This window comes from Suricata suricatta, chromosome 14 (genome assembly GCF_006229205.1).
Source record: "Suricata suricatta isolate VVHF042 chromosome 14, meerkat_22Aug2017_6uvM2_HiC, whole genome shotgun sequence".
NCBI classification, from domain to species: domain Eukaryota; kingdom Metazoa; phylum Chordata; class Mammalia; order Carnivora; family Herpestidae; genus Suricata; species Suricata suricatta.
The window spans coordinates 68,434,461-68,453,465 of record NC_043713.1 but is presented as its reverse complement, the minus strand read 5'-3'; the positions used below and the strand labels follow the sequence as shown (position 1 = coordinate 68,453,465).

At 44.0% G+C, this 19,005-nt stretch overlaps 1 protein-coding gene across 2 annotated transcripts in view; it reads right to left on the bottom strand.

Moving 5' to 3' along the window:
* The window catches only part of OSBP2 (oxysterol binding protein 2), a 179,549-nt gene extending 160,583 nt beyond the window's left edge, over positions 1–18,966 (bottom strand). For both annotated transcript variants that reach the window (XM_029922490.1, XM_029922491.1), the window contains exon 1: positions 18,277–18,966. In XM_029922490.1, coding sequence (XP_029778350.1) covers positions 18,277–18,953 — 677 coding nt within the window. In that variant the 5' untranslated portion in view covers positions 18,954–18,966. The remainder of the gene's footprint in view (positions 1–18,276) is intronic.
* Positions 18,967–19,005: the final 39 nt, after the last annotated feature.

The following is a 19,005-nucleotide window of genomic DNA, read 5'->3' as shown; positions in this document are numbered from 1 at the left end:
CATAATATTAGACAAATGCTTTAGATCTTAGATTTAGAGTAAAATGTCTCATCAGGTAGAAAATGGATGAACATGCCACTTTTACTGCCAATGCAATAACAACAAACCACAGTATTTTCCCAAGTTACTGCGCTTTTAACGTGTGATGTTGGTCAGGCAAAAGCCTGACCCCTGGACTTCACCGAACAGAATTCCAAGTTCTCTCCAGAATGCCTCCTCAATGTCTCTCACATCCACCTCCTTCACTGAAGCTGTCCCGCTCAGCCATGCACTGGGTGGTCATTTCTCACCAGGACATACCCACAGCCTCTGCCTTGCCCCTGCCAGTCCACTCTTGTGCTACATTTTTCTAAAACTTCATTCTGAGACTGTCAACATGCTGCTTTAAACCTTCGACTAATCTCTTTCTTTCTTTCTTCTCCTTCTCCTTCTCCTTCTCCTTCTTCTTTTTGAGAGAGACAGCGAGTGGTAGAAGGAGAGAGAGAATGCTAGGCAGGCTCCATACTCAGCATGGAGCCCCATATGGGGCTTGGTCCCAAAACCCTGAGCTCATGAACTGAGCTGAAATCAGGAGTCAGACACTCAACCAACTGAGCCATCCAGGTGCCCCTAATCTCCTCTCTTCTTTCTTTGGGACAAAGTCCTTGCTCCTGAGTAAGACTTACCAGCTCTTCCTGAGCTAGAGTAAAGTGCCACAACATTTTTCAAGGGCTGAAAGGAAAGAACTGTCAACCCAGAATATAGTGAAAATATTCTCCAAGAATGATGGAAAAGTAAGGCCATTCTCAGATGAAGGAAAACCAAGAGAATTGTCACCAGCAGGCCTACCCTAAAAGAATGGCAAGAGAAAGGTTCTCTAAAAGTAAAGGAAATGATAAAAGAAGGAATCTTAGAACATTAGGAAGGAAGAACAAAAATGATAAACAAAAATATGGGTTAAGACAATAGATGTTTTGGGGTGCCTGGGTGGCTCAGTCGGTTAAGCGTCCAACTTCGGATCAGGTCATGATCTCATGGTTTGTGAGTTTGAGCCCTGCATCGAGCTCTGTGCTGACATCTAGCTCAGAGCCTGGAGTCTACTTTGGATTCTGTGTCTCCTTCTCTCTCTGCCCCTCCTTCGCTCACATTCTGTCTCACTCTCTCTCAAAAATAAATAAATGTTAAAAAAAAGTTTAAAAAAAGACAGTAGATGTTTCTTCTCTTGAGTTTTTAAACTATGTTTGATGGTTGAAGCAAAAATTAAAACACTGTATCATGTGGTTCTACATGTATATAGAGGAAAATGTAAGACTACACTATACTATAAATAAGGGAAGGTAAAGGAACTTACAGGGAAGTAAAGTTTCTATACTTCATTGAAACTAATTAAATGACACTGGCGGATGTGATAAATTATGTATATATATGATGTAATATATGGAGGAACCACAAAATAAGTTATCCAAAGGAATATACTCAAAAACACTGTAGAATGATTAAATATAGTTACCATATGATTCAGCATTTCCAAGATAAATATAAATGAAAACATATGTCCACACAAAAACCTGTATACAGACTTTTATACCAGCATTACATACAAATGGTGGAAATAACCCAGATATCCATCAATAGATGAATGGACAAAAAAAATAGTATGTTACACAGTGGAATTATATTCATACAATGGAATATTATTCAACCATAAGAAGTAATAAAGAACTGATATATGCTACAATTTGGATGAACCTTGAACACAGTGCTAAGTGAAAGAAGCCAGTCACAAAAGCCCATGTATTGTATGATTCCATCTATACGAAAGTTTGCAGAGGTAGAAAGCATATGAGTGGTTGCTTAGGGCTGGGGGAAGATTCAGAGGTGGAGGGATGGGCAAGAGAGTTATAGCTAAAGGATATGGGGTTTCTTGTTTCTTTAGGAAGTAATGAAATTGTTCAAAAATTGACTATGGTATTTGCACATATCTGTGAATATACTAAAAATCATCAAGTTGTAGACTTTAAATGCATGGTATGTGAATAATATCTCAAAGATTAGAACAAGAATAACAACTGCAATACACTGAAAGGCACCAACTCAAGACGTTCATAATGATACTGAAAAAACAAGTCATTAGTGACCCTGGAGAGATGCTAGAGGTCCAACTCATTTGTTTAATAACTGACAAGTAAAGGAAATCATGATGCATTTTCCCCACTGTTTCCACAGTAACTAAACTATTGGGTAATCAAATGGTTAGATGAGGGGAAGTTTCTCTTGATAGAACTTTTTTCACTAATAACTACAAAAGGAATGATAGAATATTATCATTTTGCAACCTGTACTGAAGTAATGGGTCTAGAAAATTGTCCTCGCTGGCTGCTGGTGTGTGTGTGTGTGTGTGTGTGTGTGTGTGTGTGTGTGTGTGAAAGAGAGACAGAGAGAGAGGGAGGGAGAGAGAGAACTAGACAACATGTGTCCCCTTTCAATATACCTATGAATCATTTTGCCAATATAACTGAAACTTACTCTGAATTTCTACCTATCAGTTTACAGGAAATAAAGGAGATAGAAGGGTATAATAAACAATATTATGGAGATGAAATCAGCAAAATCCAGTCTGTGGGAAACTACAGAACAAATGACCTAGTTTCTTCAACCAATAAATTGCAAGGGTAAAAAGGACAGAAGGAGAACTTATAAATCACAACAGATTGGAGAGTTCCTTCTCCTCTCCCAACTGTGCTCACCCATGAACACAACTAGCAGCATCAGGACAGCCAGACCTTAAGTCAGAGAGGTTTGGCTGGCATTACCAGCAATATCAGTAATACCAAGGTCAAGAAAATTCAGCCAATATGACTGGATGTGGAGGAACAGAGGGGAGATTTGGCATGGCTGGGAGAGTAGTTTCATCTAGAAAAGTGAGCAAATAAATAAATATATTAAAGACAGTGGGGGGTGGTGCCTGGGTGGCTCAGTTGGTTAAGCATCCGGCTTCGACTCAGGTCATGATCTCATGGTTCGTGGGTTCGAGCCCTACATCGGTCTCTGTGCTGACAGCTAGCTCAGAGCCTGGAGCCTGCTTCAGATTCTGTGTCTCCCTTTCTCTCTGACCCTCCCATGCTCATGCTGTCTCTCTCTCTCTCTCTCTCTCTCTAAAATAAATAAAGACAGTAAAGAAAATTTAAAAAAAATAAAGATACTGGGAGCCAGAGCTCTTAATGTCAGATTCTGAAGTTGGAAATATGGAAGGAGAAAGTGAAAAAAAGTCTATTGAGCCACATAGAGAGCCTAGAAGCAATGACATCCCAATGACAATAAGCACACCCAACACTCAGAATTTGGCTTCTAGGTACCATTTTATACTAAAAGAAACCAGGGTTCATCAGAGAAACACACAGTCCAGTACAAGATAAATCAGGAACATTTTGTTGTGCCAAAAGTAAGGAAAGGTACAGAGTGGTAGGTAATGTCAAAAGGACACAGGAGCAAAAGACTCCTCCTACCCAAAGCTGGGACAATTTGAGTACACGTATAAATGATAGTTACTGATAATAACCCTCTGGATGAGACAGAAATCCATGAGGTCATATGGCTAAAAACAGATGAAGAGACATCAAATAAAAAGCTCCTCTTTACAGTACAATGCCTTCTAATAAATATGCAAAGAATGGTTATAAGAAAAGCCACCAACTGGGAGCCATCAAAATAATAACTTATTTGATTCAGCCAATAACCAAAGTGTATTAAAAACCAGAGGGATGTGTTAAATAACAAGGTTTCACCTAGCCTCAAAGTATGTCCCCATAAAAATACATTCTAATTCTGAAGTGCCTGGGAACTCAGTCAGTTGAGCCTCTGACTCTTGATTTTGGCTCAGGTCATGATTCCAGGGTCATGGGATTGAGCCCCATGTCAGGTTCCATGCTGGGCATGGAATCTGCTTAAGATTCTCTCTCTCTCCCCTTTCTGTGCCTCTCCCCACTCACATGCTCTCTCTCTATTAATTACACACCAATAATTATATCAATTATATTCTAGTTTCATTCATTCAAATTAATTATCCCAATTAAGTACATTATAATTTAATTCTAATAAATTACTTATTAATTCTAATTAATTGCTTGTGATTCTAATTATTTATTAATTTGAATTAATTAGTTGTTAGTTCTGGTAAACTATTTATTATTAATCAATAATTATAAGTTAACTTTACAGTAGAGAAATCTGGCAAACACCATCTGACTGAGGCATATACTCCACTGACCGAGGCAGCCAGGCATTCCTGTGCTGAACTACTTTGATAATGAAGGGGACCTCTTGAGTCCCAATGAGCCTGGCACAGGAATGAGGCTGTGCACTGAGTGTCTCAGGAGGAGATAAAAGATGACAGGTCCCCAGGACACAGGGATGGATCTATTTCAAGGCCTAGTCATGGGTACAGAACAATTCAGGATAGTTGGACAGATTTGGTTTTTTATATCATCACACAATTTCTGTAGCTGCAGGTACAATCTACAGAATGTTCTAGCAACCTAGATTCTTCCTTTTACAAGTGATCTGTTAGCCTAAAATTTCAGCAACACTAAAGACACAGCCACCCCCAAAAATACTACACTAAACAAAGAAGGTTTTAAAAAAGAAAATCACCTAGCAAGCCAAGCAAAAGACTAGAACACTACAAATTAGAAGTCAATTAAGGAAACACTTAGATTGAATTTTAACACACCAAGGCCAATTACAAATTTAAATGCACAGATTACAATACAAACTTACAAATCTGACAGCGAGACACATAATTTATTCAGGAGTTCTATTCCTTCCTTTCAGACCCCCAGTCTTATGAACATTAATATTAATATTAGATGGAATAATCTTATGTAAAAGTGACTCCCACCAAGTTTCAAGTCAAGTGAAGCAGAAATGGCAGCAAAACTCCAATCAAAACATGACAGCAGCCTGCAAAACTGAAGGCCTCACACCACAGGCAGCCACAGATTTCCCAGAGACTGTGTTTAAAACAACTGTCACCCCCACTTGTCATGTTCATGGTTTCATTCAATGTCGCAGGCCAGGCACTAGGTTTCAGACCAGTGAAAAAAACAGATGAGGTCCAGGCTTCCATGAGGTCGTAGCTCTCCTGGGCCCCCAAGGAATCCAACAAGAGTGTATGACCTTCTGTCTCTCCTCCACTATTTGGACTGAATGAGGGAAGGGCCCTGTCTTCCTATGTAAACGTTTCTGAACTCCAGAAGGAGAGTACACCGCATGCCTACACCCAAAAGAGCCCTCAAATACGTCTTCTTCATCTTCTGGAAAATCCAGCCCTGATTTCCCTGATTGTACATGTTAAACAGGAGTGTGAGGTTAAACAGGAGATTTTCACTAGTTAAGCATTTAGTACTAGAAAAATTCTTACATTCAAAACATCCCTTTCACTTATGAAAGCGTTTACCAAGTACTCCCTCATGGTTTGTTTCAAACAGTCAAGTGGGCTGTTTACAGATCGCAAAAGTGAGGGCAACAGAGATTTGGAGACTTTCTCTGACATTGGCAGGGATGATTGTGTAACTAACAGGATATTGTGGAAATTACAGAGTCAAAAAAAATGTGAAAAAGGTTTTTAAAAATTGCGAGTTCTGCTTGCTTTCCCTTGGATCACTCTCTCTCTGGAAAAAGCCAGCTGCCATGTTGTGAGGACACTCAAATTACCCTTTGAAGAGGCCCCAAACAGAGGCAGCATCACCAAAGACAGTGAGACCAGCATCGCTTTGCAAGGCATGTGAGTGAGCCACCTTTGAAGCGGAGCCTCCACCCCCAGTCAAGCCTCAAGTAGGTACAGCTCTCATGAAACATCCCAAGCCGTCACCCCCAAGTAACCACCCACTCAGGAATTCTAGACCCACAGAGACTGTGATATGTTAATTATTGCTTTAAGCCACTAAATTTTAGGATGATTTGTCATGCAACAAGAAAGAATACACAGGGACACCGAGTCAACATCTCTGAGGATGAAGACTATGGTTGTCTGGAATGGATAAGTTCATCTCTGTGGGACAGAGAAACATTCCAATGAGTACGGATATTGCCTCGAAACCCATCTCAGCTCAACAGAGGGAGAACTTTCTAACAGTCAGAGTTATCTAATGAATACCAGCTTGTCTTGGGAGATAAAGGTCTGCTCTCTGTCACCACACAGGTTTGCTCAGAGGCCGGTGCTGATGGGGCAGATATGCCATAGGAAGAAGTCAATGAACAGAGAAATGGTTAGATTGGATGACTTATAAGGTCCTTTCCTACCAAAGACTCTTCCACTGCCACACCATGCAACTTACCCAGGGACCTGGAGAAGCTTGCTCCCCAGCTTCCCAGGCACTGATGACATGCTTGTACAATGTGTGTCTGGCTAACAGTTCCTGAAAACTGATTCGTTCTTGGAGGAAACAGACAACACATGAACTACCGTCCTGCCTTCAAACAGCTACACGTGCTCATGAATGACATATTGCCACCAAGTACAATCTGGGGCTGACAGGGGAAGGGAGGCAGGAGGGCTGCAGCCTGAAGCCATTAATGTCTAAAAGGCTGCAAAGGCGGGGCATGTTGTGAGGCACGCAGGTAAATGCAAGTGACAGAGAAAACACTATGGGAATCTGCTCAGGGGTTAAGAATGTCCTAATCACATCTCCAGAAGGCAATGACTGGCAGGCAAAATAAATTCAAACTTAGAACTGCAGGACTCAGAAGAAAATTACTTCTGTGCCTGCAGCTGGCAAAATAATTTTATTTTCTAAAAGTGGAAAATTCAAGGAAGGTGTCTTTCTTGTTACAGCATGTGAACAATGTAGCAATAGGTAGTATCCTCCCCTCAGTCTGCTTGCAAGTCTCCCAAATCTGGGAATAGGAACACATCATTAGCCCATCTGTGGTTCAGCAAAAGCATTCCCCATTCTTTCCCTACCAGGTCACCCACCAGCTCCAGCTGCTTGGACTCTAATCTCTAAGCCACTAAGTCAATAGGCATTTCCATGCCAAGCCCAGATCATCTTTGATATTTCATATCTCTTCCAACATCTTCTAATCAGTTCCCCCATCAAATTCTCAGGAAGCTGGGGCTAGAAGGAACCCCAGAGGTCACCCAGTCTTGCCCCTTATTTTACAGATGAAGAATGGGATGATTGGAAGGAAGGTTAGAGGCTGGGATAGACTGAAGTACTTTTCCCAATTCCTAATGTCCTTCACTAATTACAATTACATGTCCACACCCTTTGTCATTAGGCTTTGTAGGATCACTCACGACAGTGGGGAGTGATAATACAAAGGCCCCACTGATACTGGAAGAGGCCATATGCCTTGATTCCACCAACAGGATGTGGGCCAGAGTGAAGGTGTGCAGGCCCCAGCCAGGGTGCTTCCTTTCCTGCTAGGCCTCCTACACTTGTACCATCATGGGAGAAGACTGACTGCTAGCTTACTTGTTCAAAGCAGAGGAGTGTCCCAGGTGCTGCTGCTGGAGGCAGAGCTCCCCAGCCATCTGCAGACATGTAAACAAGATAGAACACCCTTGCTTTAAACCTCTGAATTCTGGGGTGATTTATTTTGGAGCTGCCTGATCCAGAAGTACAAGTGAGTGGAGAACCCAGGTTTAAGTCTCATCTCCCCTTTCCTTGTTAAGAGTACACAGAGGCCACTGTCACTGTGGTGTGACAGTAGAGGAAGAAACTAGAAGATGATCTTGGAGAGGCAGAGACAAGGCTGGTTCTAAGAATAAGCAATAGTTGATGTGTTTGGGGTGCTTGGAAGACGAAAAGGAGTCTCTTGTGCCAAAATGCAGGTACCTGTCAGAAATCTTTGCCAGCAACCTGAGTGCTTTTGATTTCAACCCACTTTCTCTTATGCTAGCACAATCTTTTTTTTTTTTTTTCCACAAGTGGAGAGCTTAAGAGCTGGTTACAGAAACCTAGAGGTGTGGGAAGGGAACTTAGAGGTCTGTCTTCTTGGATAAACTCACACAGTCCCAGATGGCAGAGAGCTGCAATGGACCCTGAAATGGCACAATGTCCTATCCAATACATGTTTTTCAAATAGGATTGATTTTCATCCTTGCATATATGGTGCCAAGGGTACCAAGACCACTCAATGGGGGAAGGAGAGCTTCAACAAATGGTGCTGGGAAAACTGAAGGTCTACATGCAAAAGAATTAAATTGGAGCCTTAACTGGCTCCAGGATTTAGATAAGACAAGTGCCAGGAGAGCCTGGAACACGTTTTCAAACTAGACACAGGAAACTATTACTCCCATCAGCATCCTATCCAAAGGACTCCAGAGCCAACTGAAGAGGCCCCCATGAGGGCAAAGACAAGGCAGGACAATAGAAGCATCGTTGAGGGCAATACAACAGTGGGCTGACACATAGCAAACATATTTGTATCCATGAGATGATAGTGCTTTTGAGAAAACAAGCCAAACGGATTGGTCACCATTGGAAGATAAGAACCAACTCATCATTTTGAAATCTTGTGGTTAAAGGGAAGAACACATTACCACCTGGATCAAGTTTCTAGATCCATCTGCTGAATTAAAGAACTACCGAGGACACAGGAACTTGTTAACCTACACTAAGAGAATGCAATCAGCAAAACCCAGACTGTGTGAAATTCTATGAGTGGACCTCATTTGGGTCCTGATACAAACAAATGTATCAAAAACCATTTATGACATTTGAGACAATTAAAACTGTTGGATACTTGGCGATAATAAGGAATTATTATTAATTTGTTTTAGTATAACAATGGCAATGCAGATAAGTTCTTAAAAATCCTTATCCTTTAGAGAGACATACTGACATATTTACAGGTGAAATGTGATATTTGAGATTCACTTTGAAATGCTACTGGCAGGAGGGGCACCTGGGTGGCTCAGTTGGTTAAGCAGCTGACTTCAGCTCAGGTCATGATCTGGTGGTTTGTGAGTTTGAGCCCCACATCAGGCTCTGTGCTGACAGCTCAGAGCCTGGAGCCTGCTTCAGATTCTGTGTCTCCTCTGTCTGCCCTTCCCCTGCTCAAGCTCTGTCTCTCTGTCTCTCAAAAATAAATAAACATTAAAAAAAATAAATGGTATTGGCAGGGGACTGAGATGAAATAAGACTGGCCAGAAACTTAATAGTTGCTGAAACTGGGTAATGGGTGCACAGGGATTTGTTATACTATTGTCTTTTAATGTACAGTTTAAACTTTTTCATCAAAGTTTTATTAATTTTTTAATGTTTACTTATTTATTTTGAGGGTGAAAGAGAGAGAGAGAGAGAGACAGAGTCAGAGAGAGACAGAGAGAGAACATGAAGAGAGGAGGGGCAGAGAGAGAGAGAGAGAAGAAGAGAATCCCAAGAGAATCCTGACATAGGTCTCGATCCCATGAACCATGAGACCATGACCTGAGCCAAAATCAAGATTCCAATGCTTACCTCACTGAGCCATCCAGACACACACACCCCCAAAGAATTTTAAATATAAACAAGTATAATTAATTCTCAATAATGTTACATATCCTGTTGTTCACAATAAGCCTCAGAAAAGGAGCAAAAATCTCAGTGATGTGTAGCTTCTGTGGTCACTCCATTTCTCCTGGTAATTCAGTGACTTTTCCTGGGCTATTGCAATAGCATGTTGGGTCTTTATAACATGTTAAAAAAAAAACACTAAAATTACAAAATGTCTTCTATTAAAAAAATGACTTCACTGGAATGTGAGAATCTAGTAAGTAGAAGGCACAATGCCCAGCACCCCCAGGGGACACTACAGTGAGAAGACATAGTCCCAGACTCTGGAGTGGAGGAGACAAGGTATTAAGGGAGATAAACCAAAATCCTGCTACTAGGGGTGCACAGCCAAATGACATAATGGGAAACAAAAGAGCATCAGAGGAAGAATGGTTCTGTCAGCCGATCTCATCGCGGGGAAATCCAGGCAGGTTCATCCTGAGATGACTTGGAATTAAGACTGTCAGTTAGGAAGTCTATAGAAATGAAGAGGGGATCTCTTGGATGAAGGGAAGGCCAGTATAGAGATCTGAATAGGATACTGAAGGTCATGTGGTTTGCAGAGGAGGAATAAGGCAAATTAGGGAGAAGGGTCAAGGCCAGGGAATCAAGAGGTGGGTGGGGAGAGGGGGCGCTCAGCTGGGAAGGACAATGAGTGGTGAGCCCAGGAAAGTCATACACTATATTTCAGGAAGACGGTACCTACTGCTGCTCAAAGAACAACACAATCTGGCAGTTTCCTATGCAAGCTCAGCAATGCCATATGCCCTCTTCTTGGTTTAGGCAGTGGCCCAGCAAAGCAGATCAAATGGTGTGAGTCAAAATTGTAAAACCAGCCTTCAATGCACAGAGCTGTGGCTGAGCATGTGATGAGGTGTCAAGAGGAGTCAAACTTAGTGATCAGAACTCTTAAAAATGGAAACAGACGCGGGAAGTAGTCCCATATAAAAGAAAAAAACACACAGCACCCAGCATGACCTTGAAACTCACTGACAGTTTGCTTCATGTGTGTGATTATGAAAGGAGCCTCTTAAAGCCACATCTCTGTGTGGTAACACCTGGTATGTGTGATTCACCACACATCAAGCTGCCAATTTCAATTTTATTCAGGGCGTTTCTTACCATCTCCTACTCCTTGTATGTCAGTGTACAGTGCAGTGTACTTCTCTCCCCCTACAAGAAGCAGACTTTGACATTATTTAAGGAACCTCACACCCTTTTCACAGACCTGTCTTTCTTTGCCGACATAGTTTGTGAACTATACCCACAGAAGACTACAGGAAGCATGGAAGCTGCATGCTTGGATACCCCGCTCCCTGGGAGCTCACCCACAGCACTGTATCTGAACCTGCTGGCCTTTCACTAAATGACCAAGATGGGTATGGATTCCCCTCCTCCTCTTCCTCTAGTGGTTTAGTGGTGGTATGTGTGTCCATCTCCCACACTGCCTTATAGATCATTGGCCCTCAATAAAAGATACAACCAGGGCTGGTGTATGCTTACTATCACAAATGTTCCAGACTGCTCATCAGGCCCCAATCTTGGATTAACAGACCCTTCCCAAAGAAGGCACAAGGGTCAGCTGCAGCTGAAGAACTCAGACCAGACATTCCATCAAAGGCACAAAAGTACTTGCAGAGGAAGGAAGTCCATGTGGCAAAATCCAAGTGACCAAAGGGTCTTGGGGAAGGTCTAGGTTACAAAAGTGTCTGTGAAACGATAAAGGGATGACCACATGGCCAGAGGTTCCACAGAGAAGGCCGTCAGACATAACAGAGCAGCAGGCTACACCCATACCTGCACAACTGGCATGTGCTTTCTCTGATAGGAAATAAGAAGCCACTCTGCCACTCAAAGCCAAAGGAAAGCACTCACTCTCCTTGAACCGGAGCGAGTGTTGGCCCTTACCCCTGCCTGACATCACTGAAGTCTGCAAGGAGGAAGTCAGAGTTGTGCAGAAAAGAATTGACACAGCTGGCCTGAGACCACTTACCCTTTGAAAGGCCTGCACCTGAGATTTGTCCTTGGCTGGCATCTGAGAATCTGGAACTGGGGAGGGCTCCCCTGATTAACTAACTGATCAAGGTGGTTCACTGTCCCTAAACTACTTATACAAAACTGTGATCCTTGCTGAATACTTGCTTTCCTTTTGGGACTCTGGGTATGTGCCAAGCAAAGGGTGCCCATGTGGTCAGCCCCCAGTAAAAACCATGGCCACTGAGTCTCTAATGAGTTTCTCTGGCTGGTATCATTTCACATTTCATTGCTGGAGGAATCGAACGTGTTCTGTGTGAATCTACTGGGAAAGGACTCTCTGAAGCTTGCACCTGGTTTCCCCAGACTTCTCCCCATGCCCCCTCCTTCTTTTTGCTGATGGAGCTTTGCCCCCTTTTGTTGTAATAAAGCACAGCTGTAAACACAAATAGATGCTGAGTCCTAGGAGTCCTCATACCTCCTTATGTAACCTGGGGTTAGTCTTGGAGATCCCGACACAAGACCCTACTAGGGGTCTCCCCAATGTGAGGTGGAGGAGTCCATGAGCTGTCCCTGGTGCCATCTGTGAGCTCCTACTTTTCTTCCAAATAATAGAACAGCACTCCTGGTCTGCACTCCTCTCTGAAACCATGAACTGGAAATCTCAATAACTGCAGAGAACCCCACAGTTGTGAAGGACTGATTGGATCTAAAATTTTGGAGTAGGAGCCTCACCTTTGATGCATAACCTGCTTCTCACAGGGTCTTGCATATGAAGCGTGTGCAAAGTAAACCTTCTGGTGCACATGAAACTAGTTGAAGGCACCACAAAATCACAAAAAGCCTTTTAATAGCTTTATCTTTGCTCCCATTCCTCCAATTTTACAAAGTGACAAGTCATCCTAGGTATATACAGACCATATGTACAAACACTTGCAAACCTATGAAAATACAAATGAGGACCACAGAAGAGGCTACTGGTTTACTGAAAAGATTATTTCAACACATTCAAATCTGTCAACACAATATATCCAGATAATCTCTATTTTATAACTGCAGCTTTTCTGGCACTCCAGGCTTAAGCCAGTAATCTCCCACTTATCATCCAAATCTCATTCCAGCAAACAAGTTTTTAAAACTGAAAACAACTTAGGAAAATCCAAGTTTGGCACTAACATACTTGGCCTTCTGAAATCTCATAAAATTACAAGCAATTCTCATTCATTCTCTTACTCATCCATTCAGATTAACCAAGCTACTGAGAACATAACAGCAGCAATGCACCCTGCTAGGCTCTATGCAGAATACAAAGATGCTGCACTTGGCTATGACATTCCTTTGCTGCAAAGCTGTCTGCAGAGATGCCTACACAGACACCCTGTGTATATGTGGCTCCCAGAGAAGGACGGCATGGCCCTTGCATCAGTCAGGGGCCACTGTGGGCACTTCAAACAGGAGAAAACCAATGCAGGAATGTATGAACAAAAGGGACAGAACTGTTGAAAAAGAATCCTGGAGAAGACAAGGCAACTCCAGGGCCACTGGGTGAGGATGTGCTGTCCAGGGCAGAATTTGGAAGCTGGGACACCAGTGAAGCAGAAGGCAGACCTGAACCACAATGTGGCACTAGGAACAGAGAGGAGGGACTAGAGGAAAAAGACAGGCAGGGCTCACAATTCCATCTGATGTTGGAAGAGGGAGGGAGGAGGCAGCAAGCATGACTCAGAGGTTTGGAGCTATTCATAGAAAGAAAAAAGTTAGCAGGAGGAGCAGGTTTGGTGGGGATAATTACAATTCCTGTCACCAGACCTTGCTAAGAATGTTGGTGTGTATTGTGTGCCTCCAAAATCTGCTACCAGTCCACTCATGACCTCTTTGTCACACCCATATGCTAAATGTGAAGAAAATACACTTCAAACAAGTGCGGATACATTATCAACCAATGCATTCCTTGTCAGCCTTCTAACAGTTTCATGGTATGAAACACTGAGCGGTATTTTAAAGCTGAATCCAATATGATAAGGCCACCATCTTCTAGGGTGGAGATCCCAGTGGTTTAACCTGCAGACCTGCACTCTTAACTTCATGGTTTTCAGGGACATTTTGCAACTGAGAGTCTTTCCCATCTCTGCCCTCTGGGTATTACCCAAAGTGACACTGAGGACACTACTATTTCTTGGCACCCAGTCTCTGTGAGAGTTTGCTTTTGAGAGATGGTCTAACTGGAAGAGTGAGTGCATGATCCATCTTAGAGGCAAAGATGTCTTGGTGTGCCATCTTCTTTTACCTGGCCTCAACCACAATGGGCCCAGCTCACCAAATCTTCAGTGGTCCTCCTCAACAAGAAGGCTTTCAAATTTTACTCTCACTTGACTGAAGCTTTCTTTCTTACAGACCCAGACTAACTTCTCTGAGGCCTTCCTTGCTAACTGGCTTAGTCATGCCTACCTGCACAGATCAGCCTGAACAACAAATAAATTAAAACAAATCCTTCTGTTTGAAATCATTTCCTTGGAAACAAATGTCATTTATAATGTCACTGAATAGGCAACTGCTATAAACAAAACTGAATTTTGCTTAGCCAAATCAATTTTGTCATTCGTGTTGGTAAAGCAGTATGTATGGAATACTCTTTCCCTAAGGACTTGCTGAAGAAGATACCTTTGAAAATTCCACATCATTTATGAATTTTTCCTTAATTTCAGGTAAACACATGCTCTCTATGAGATAAGAGAACTTGGGATAAAATCTTTAAAATGGGGACTAACAACCAAAAGAAAAAAAAACTGTGCACAAATTATATTCTCTTTGTATCCAAACCGGCATGTGATTAAGAATGCCAGCAATGGAGGGCACCTGGGTGGCTCAGTAGTTAAGCCTCCAACTCTGAATTTTGGCTCATGGTTTGTGAGTTCAAGCCCCACATTCGCACTGTCATTGCAGCGCCTTCTCAGGATTCTTTCTCTCTCCCTTGCTCTTCTCTCCCCCACCTTTGAAAATAAAGAAATAAACTTAAAAAAATGAATGCTAGCAATGGAATAAGAACCTCAACTCCTGTATTTATTTATATGCCTAGCACATTGTTGGAAAGATGTAAATACCTGCCAACAATTCCTGATACTTCCCAGAAATTGTTTCTACATGTGACAATATTTACAGAGTACTTTTTTAATCCTGATAATATGACTGTTACTAAGCCCAGCTGTTGGCACTATGTACTTTCTCTCCCTGCATACTTAGAATAAGCTTAAGTGATCAAATGAGCTTCTCAAGCAAAATCCAGGATGGAAGTACCTTAAAGAAGACACACTGAATAGAGAAATTCTAATCCAAAGTTCCACTGACTTTCCATTAAGGTAAAAATGGGGATAGGAATGCAGGCCAAGATGACGAGATACCATAGTATACCCATTTGATTGGTAAAAACCAATGCTGACCATACCAAGTGTTGCAAAGGATCCAAATCCACAAAATCTATTAACTGCCGGGGAAGCGGGGGTGTCTAAATTGATACAACAGCTTTGGCCAACAGTTTGGGCGTCATATAAGGGGAACTTTCACATTCCTACAACTCGGCAATTTCACCCAAGAGAAACTCCTTGCGCATGTACAAGAACTGTCATGGTCACCCATCAAGACGAAAATGCAAATATGAAAGCGGCACACTCACATCCTGGACTGTTACACAGCAGTCAAAACGAGTCCTCCCAAATCATGTATTGTACAATGCTCTTTTTATCATGTTAAAAATGGCTGAAATGAAAAATATGGGACTTTTTAAACTGTACATAGAGGAGACAAAACTAAATAAGAAGGAAAGAAAGAGGATAGTGACTAAAATTTGGGATGATGGCTACTCTGGAGGGGGGCAGGCTGGAGGATGGGATTAGGGGGGAGAGCACTAGAAATGTGTGCCTACATTTTCTCTGGAGACATTTCTCTGAACACCAGGCTTCGCTTAGTTAAAAAATAATAATAAAATAAAATCAGAGTGGTCTTTCCAGAAGGGAAGCTTGTAAGAGAAATGGCTCTGGTTCCCTCTCCACCCAGGTGCATCAGTCCAACAGGTAAAACCCGGCTCCACCTGCCCCCTAAGGAAGAGAGATCATGAACAAAACTTCTCTCACCCTGTCTTCAGCTCATAAGCTTGTATCTTGGCTCTCTTCCAGCCACACCCACTTGAAGAACTACTGAGAGCCAGGGTTCCAGGGAGGGTGAGGAGAAAATACACATGAACAGCACTGGGCACAGACAGGGCCCTGGGTAACCCACCCCACTTGCTGTCAGCACGATGAGTGACAGGCCTAGAGGGCACTCACCCCTTGTCCACAGCAGGCAGGATGGCAGGATTCAGATCAGAGGCAGGGACAGGAGAATGGTGTAGTGTCAAACATCTGACATGCTTCTCAGCATGAGGAGGGGGAAACCAAAGGGTATTCCAGAAGGCAGAACAGAAGTGCCAGGAAGAAGTGACAATTTTGGCTCCACCTCAGAAGGGCCTTTTCTGCACTTGGAGACTTACCCATCTCCAGTGGCATTTGGGCACCATGCACAAGCGGGGCACCTCTGAGTAAGCCACTGAAGTTTGTTCATTTGGCCTCAGTTTCTCTTCCTGTAAAATGGGAATGAGGACATATTCATGGAAAGGCTCACATGGGACTAAATGATGGCACGGGGCTGCACAAATGACAGGAATCATTCATTCCACCCAGACAAGTCAAGCAACAAATCTGTCCACCTTGGAGTCTATAAATGTCCAAAAGCAAAACTACAGTGCCAGACTATGCAAGGACACACACAAGAAACTTGTTCTCACCCCCTCCACTACGCAAACCAGTATTTGTCCCCACAACCTTATCAGCAAGCAATAAGAATTTTTCTTGTTACCCAAAGAATCTGCACATTTTAGATAACCTTGAAATGCCAACTGTCTACACAGTTATTTTAAGAGAAAATAAGACATCTTTGCTCTTTCAATTAGAATAAAACAAAAACAAAAGTGAATGCAGTCAGACTTTACTTCTACTGGAAATGTGGGACCCTATATTCATAAACGTGACCTTGGCCCCTATAGGTTAGTAGTACCTGGTAAATACAGATAACTCAACAGTGCTAACTCAGGGATACATGGACATCTGGACACACATCTGGGACAGGCACAGACCGTAGGTACTAAAGGCCCAGGTCAGAATCTCTCTCCATTGCCTATTGGGCCAGTGACTCCTGACAAGCCACATCCTCCTGTCAAACCTCAGAACCCCTCATTTGTAACACAGGACAACCCTGGAACTCACCACACAGTGTCGTTGTGAGGGTGAAGTGGATGTAATGTAAAACAGCATGGCCCACAGCTGACAATGACACATTTATAGCAAACCACTGATGGTCCTTATCATTGCATGTCTTGGTGAAGTGTTTACACACCTGACAGAGAATGGTAAGTGGGATAAAATACCATTTGGAAAAGGTTCTCTTTTCATTTGGCTGCCTAACTCTAAGAACACTGTTCCGTGTCATCTGGATGGCACAGCCGAGTGGGCTTAGGGACACCAAGACTCATATGAGAAAAATACATGAAAAGCACTTGTCAGGTTTCTCCCTTTCCAGGAATTAATGACAGTGACCCCCCATTTTGGAGTGGGAAACATCACTTAAGTTTGGTGGAGCTCCTGAATTTTCAGGAGCATCATACACTCAACCATCCTCTAGAAGGCTGGGGAGGATCATATAAATCCTATAGTGAGTGACCTAAAGGGATACTGCCTGGCCAACTGAAGTGATTAAGGTGACCTGAGTTTTAGCAAACAGGAAGGCAGGGCCCTCCTGTTTGCAATGACAATGGAACAGTGCTTTTCAGACCATGGTCCAGAGCAGCAGCATCTGGGAACTTGTGAGAAATGCCAAATCTCAGGCCCTCCTAGACCCACTGCCTCAGAAACAGAGCAGAGGGGCAAGTACTTTGTGGCTCTTCTGGGACCTCTGCTGCTGACTCAGGTCTGAGTACCAATGGCACAGAGTGATCTGAGACCTCAGTGTTGATACTAACAATCCCCAGGAAACACACTAAGGCAAGAGCCAGTAAGAAATGAGAGAAAGCCTTCGGTATCTTTGCCCCTTTCATCCATTTCAGTGGGTAGTGTTAGCTATCTCACCATCGCAGTTCAATTTTGAAACCCATGCTGCTTCTACAATAAGGAAGGTGACGGTGGGACACTTCTGATTCTCCATGGAATGCTAAAATGGACCCTTAAAACGCAGGCACTGTGTCGGACACACCGGTGAGTCTGCTGTGCCCCTCCCAAGGACTGGCAACCAGGAGTGTCAGGAAAAGTGGGCAATAAACTAAGCGACCAATTGAGGGGGAAACAGTCTTTCCCATAGTGGGTGCCAAGGACTGAACAAGGTGACTGTCCCCTTCAATCCTTAACACAACGATCTTAATTCCTGTACCAGAATCAAAGGCTTTGGGGGAACTGACTCCAGTTGGCTGCCTGAGGCTCCACAACTACCAAGACCAGAGGGGCCCCAAGGCCCCAGATCACTCTCTACCTCCAAAGTCCCCACTCACTCCTTTAACGCAAGCTTGTCAGAGGTCCTGAGGGAGGCTCCCCTGTTAGAGGTCAGGGCCCCCAGCCTTTGGAGGTTGGTCAGAGATATTATTTCTCCTGCTAGGGACTTGTTCCCAAACATCCCTAGGCTTGTGGCAGTGTCCTCCAACCCTAGATGCCCTCTGTCACCATCACTGCAGCATCACCACCCTCCGGCATCAGATGCACATTCCTACCTGTAGTAAGACAGCAGGCCATTGCTGAGCACGAACCAGCGGCGCTGGTAGCCTTTCAGGTAGTTGGTCCACTTGAGCAGCCAGCCCTTGAAGCTGTCCAGAGGCAGTAAGGCCATGGGCGCAGTGGAGGTCATGCTAGTCCCTGACACTGGAACCCTAGGAGACGTCCTTGCCTCTCCGGGTCGCCCAACGGGCAGGGGCTTTGCCGCCGGCAGCGACTCGGGCTCGGGTTTGGTCCAGGGCACCCTCCCAGCTACCGGCCCGAGTGCTGGGGGCTGCTCTGACGAGGCTTTGGGGAAGGGTCCAGCCCCTACACTTGAGTCCAACTCTTGCCAGGGCCCTGACCCCTTCCCCAGTCCCAGCAGCAGTTCCGTTCCCTGTCTGGGATCTGGCCTTGGTTCGGAGGTCTTCTCAGACTCTGGCTCCAGTCTTGGCACCGGCTCAGAAACTGGCTCCGACACCTGTTGTGACACCGAGTGCCGCTCAGGCTTCAGCACTGGCTGGGGCTGAGGCTTGGGCTGGGGCTTGGACTCCGGCCCCGGGCCAGGCGTCGAAGCGCTCATGCTCGGCGCCGCCGTGTGGCAGGACAGGCAGGGGACGACCGTGAACAGCGACGAGAGTCCGCGGGAGCGGCCACCACAGCCGCCGCCTCGGCACAGAGCGGCCGCTTTCCCCATAGAGCCCGCCGACCGGAGCGCGGCCGAGTCGCGAGGGGGAAGCGCGAGGCGG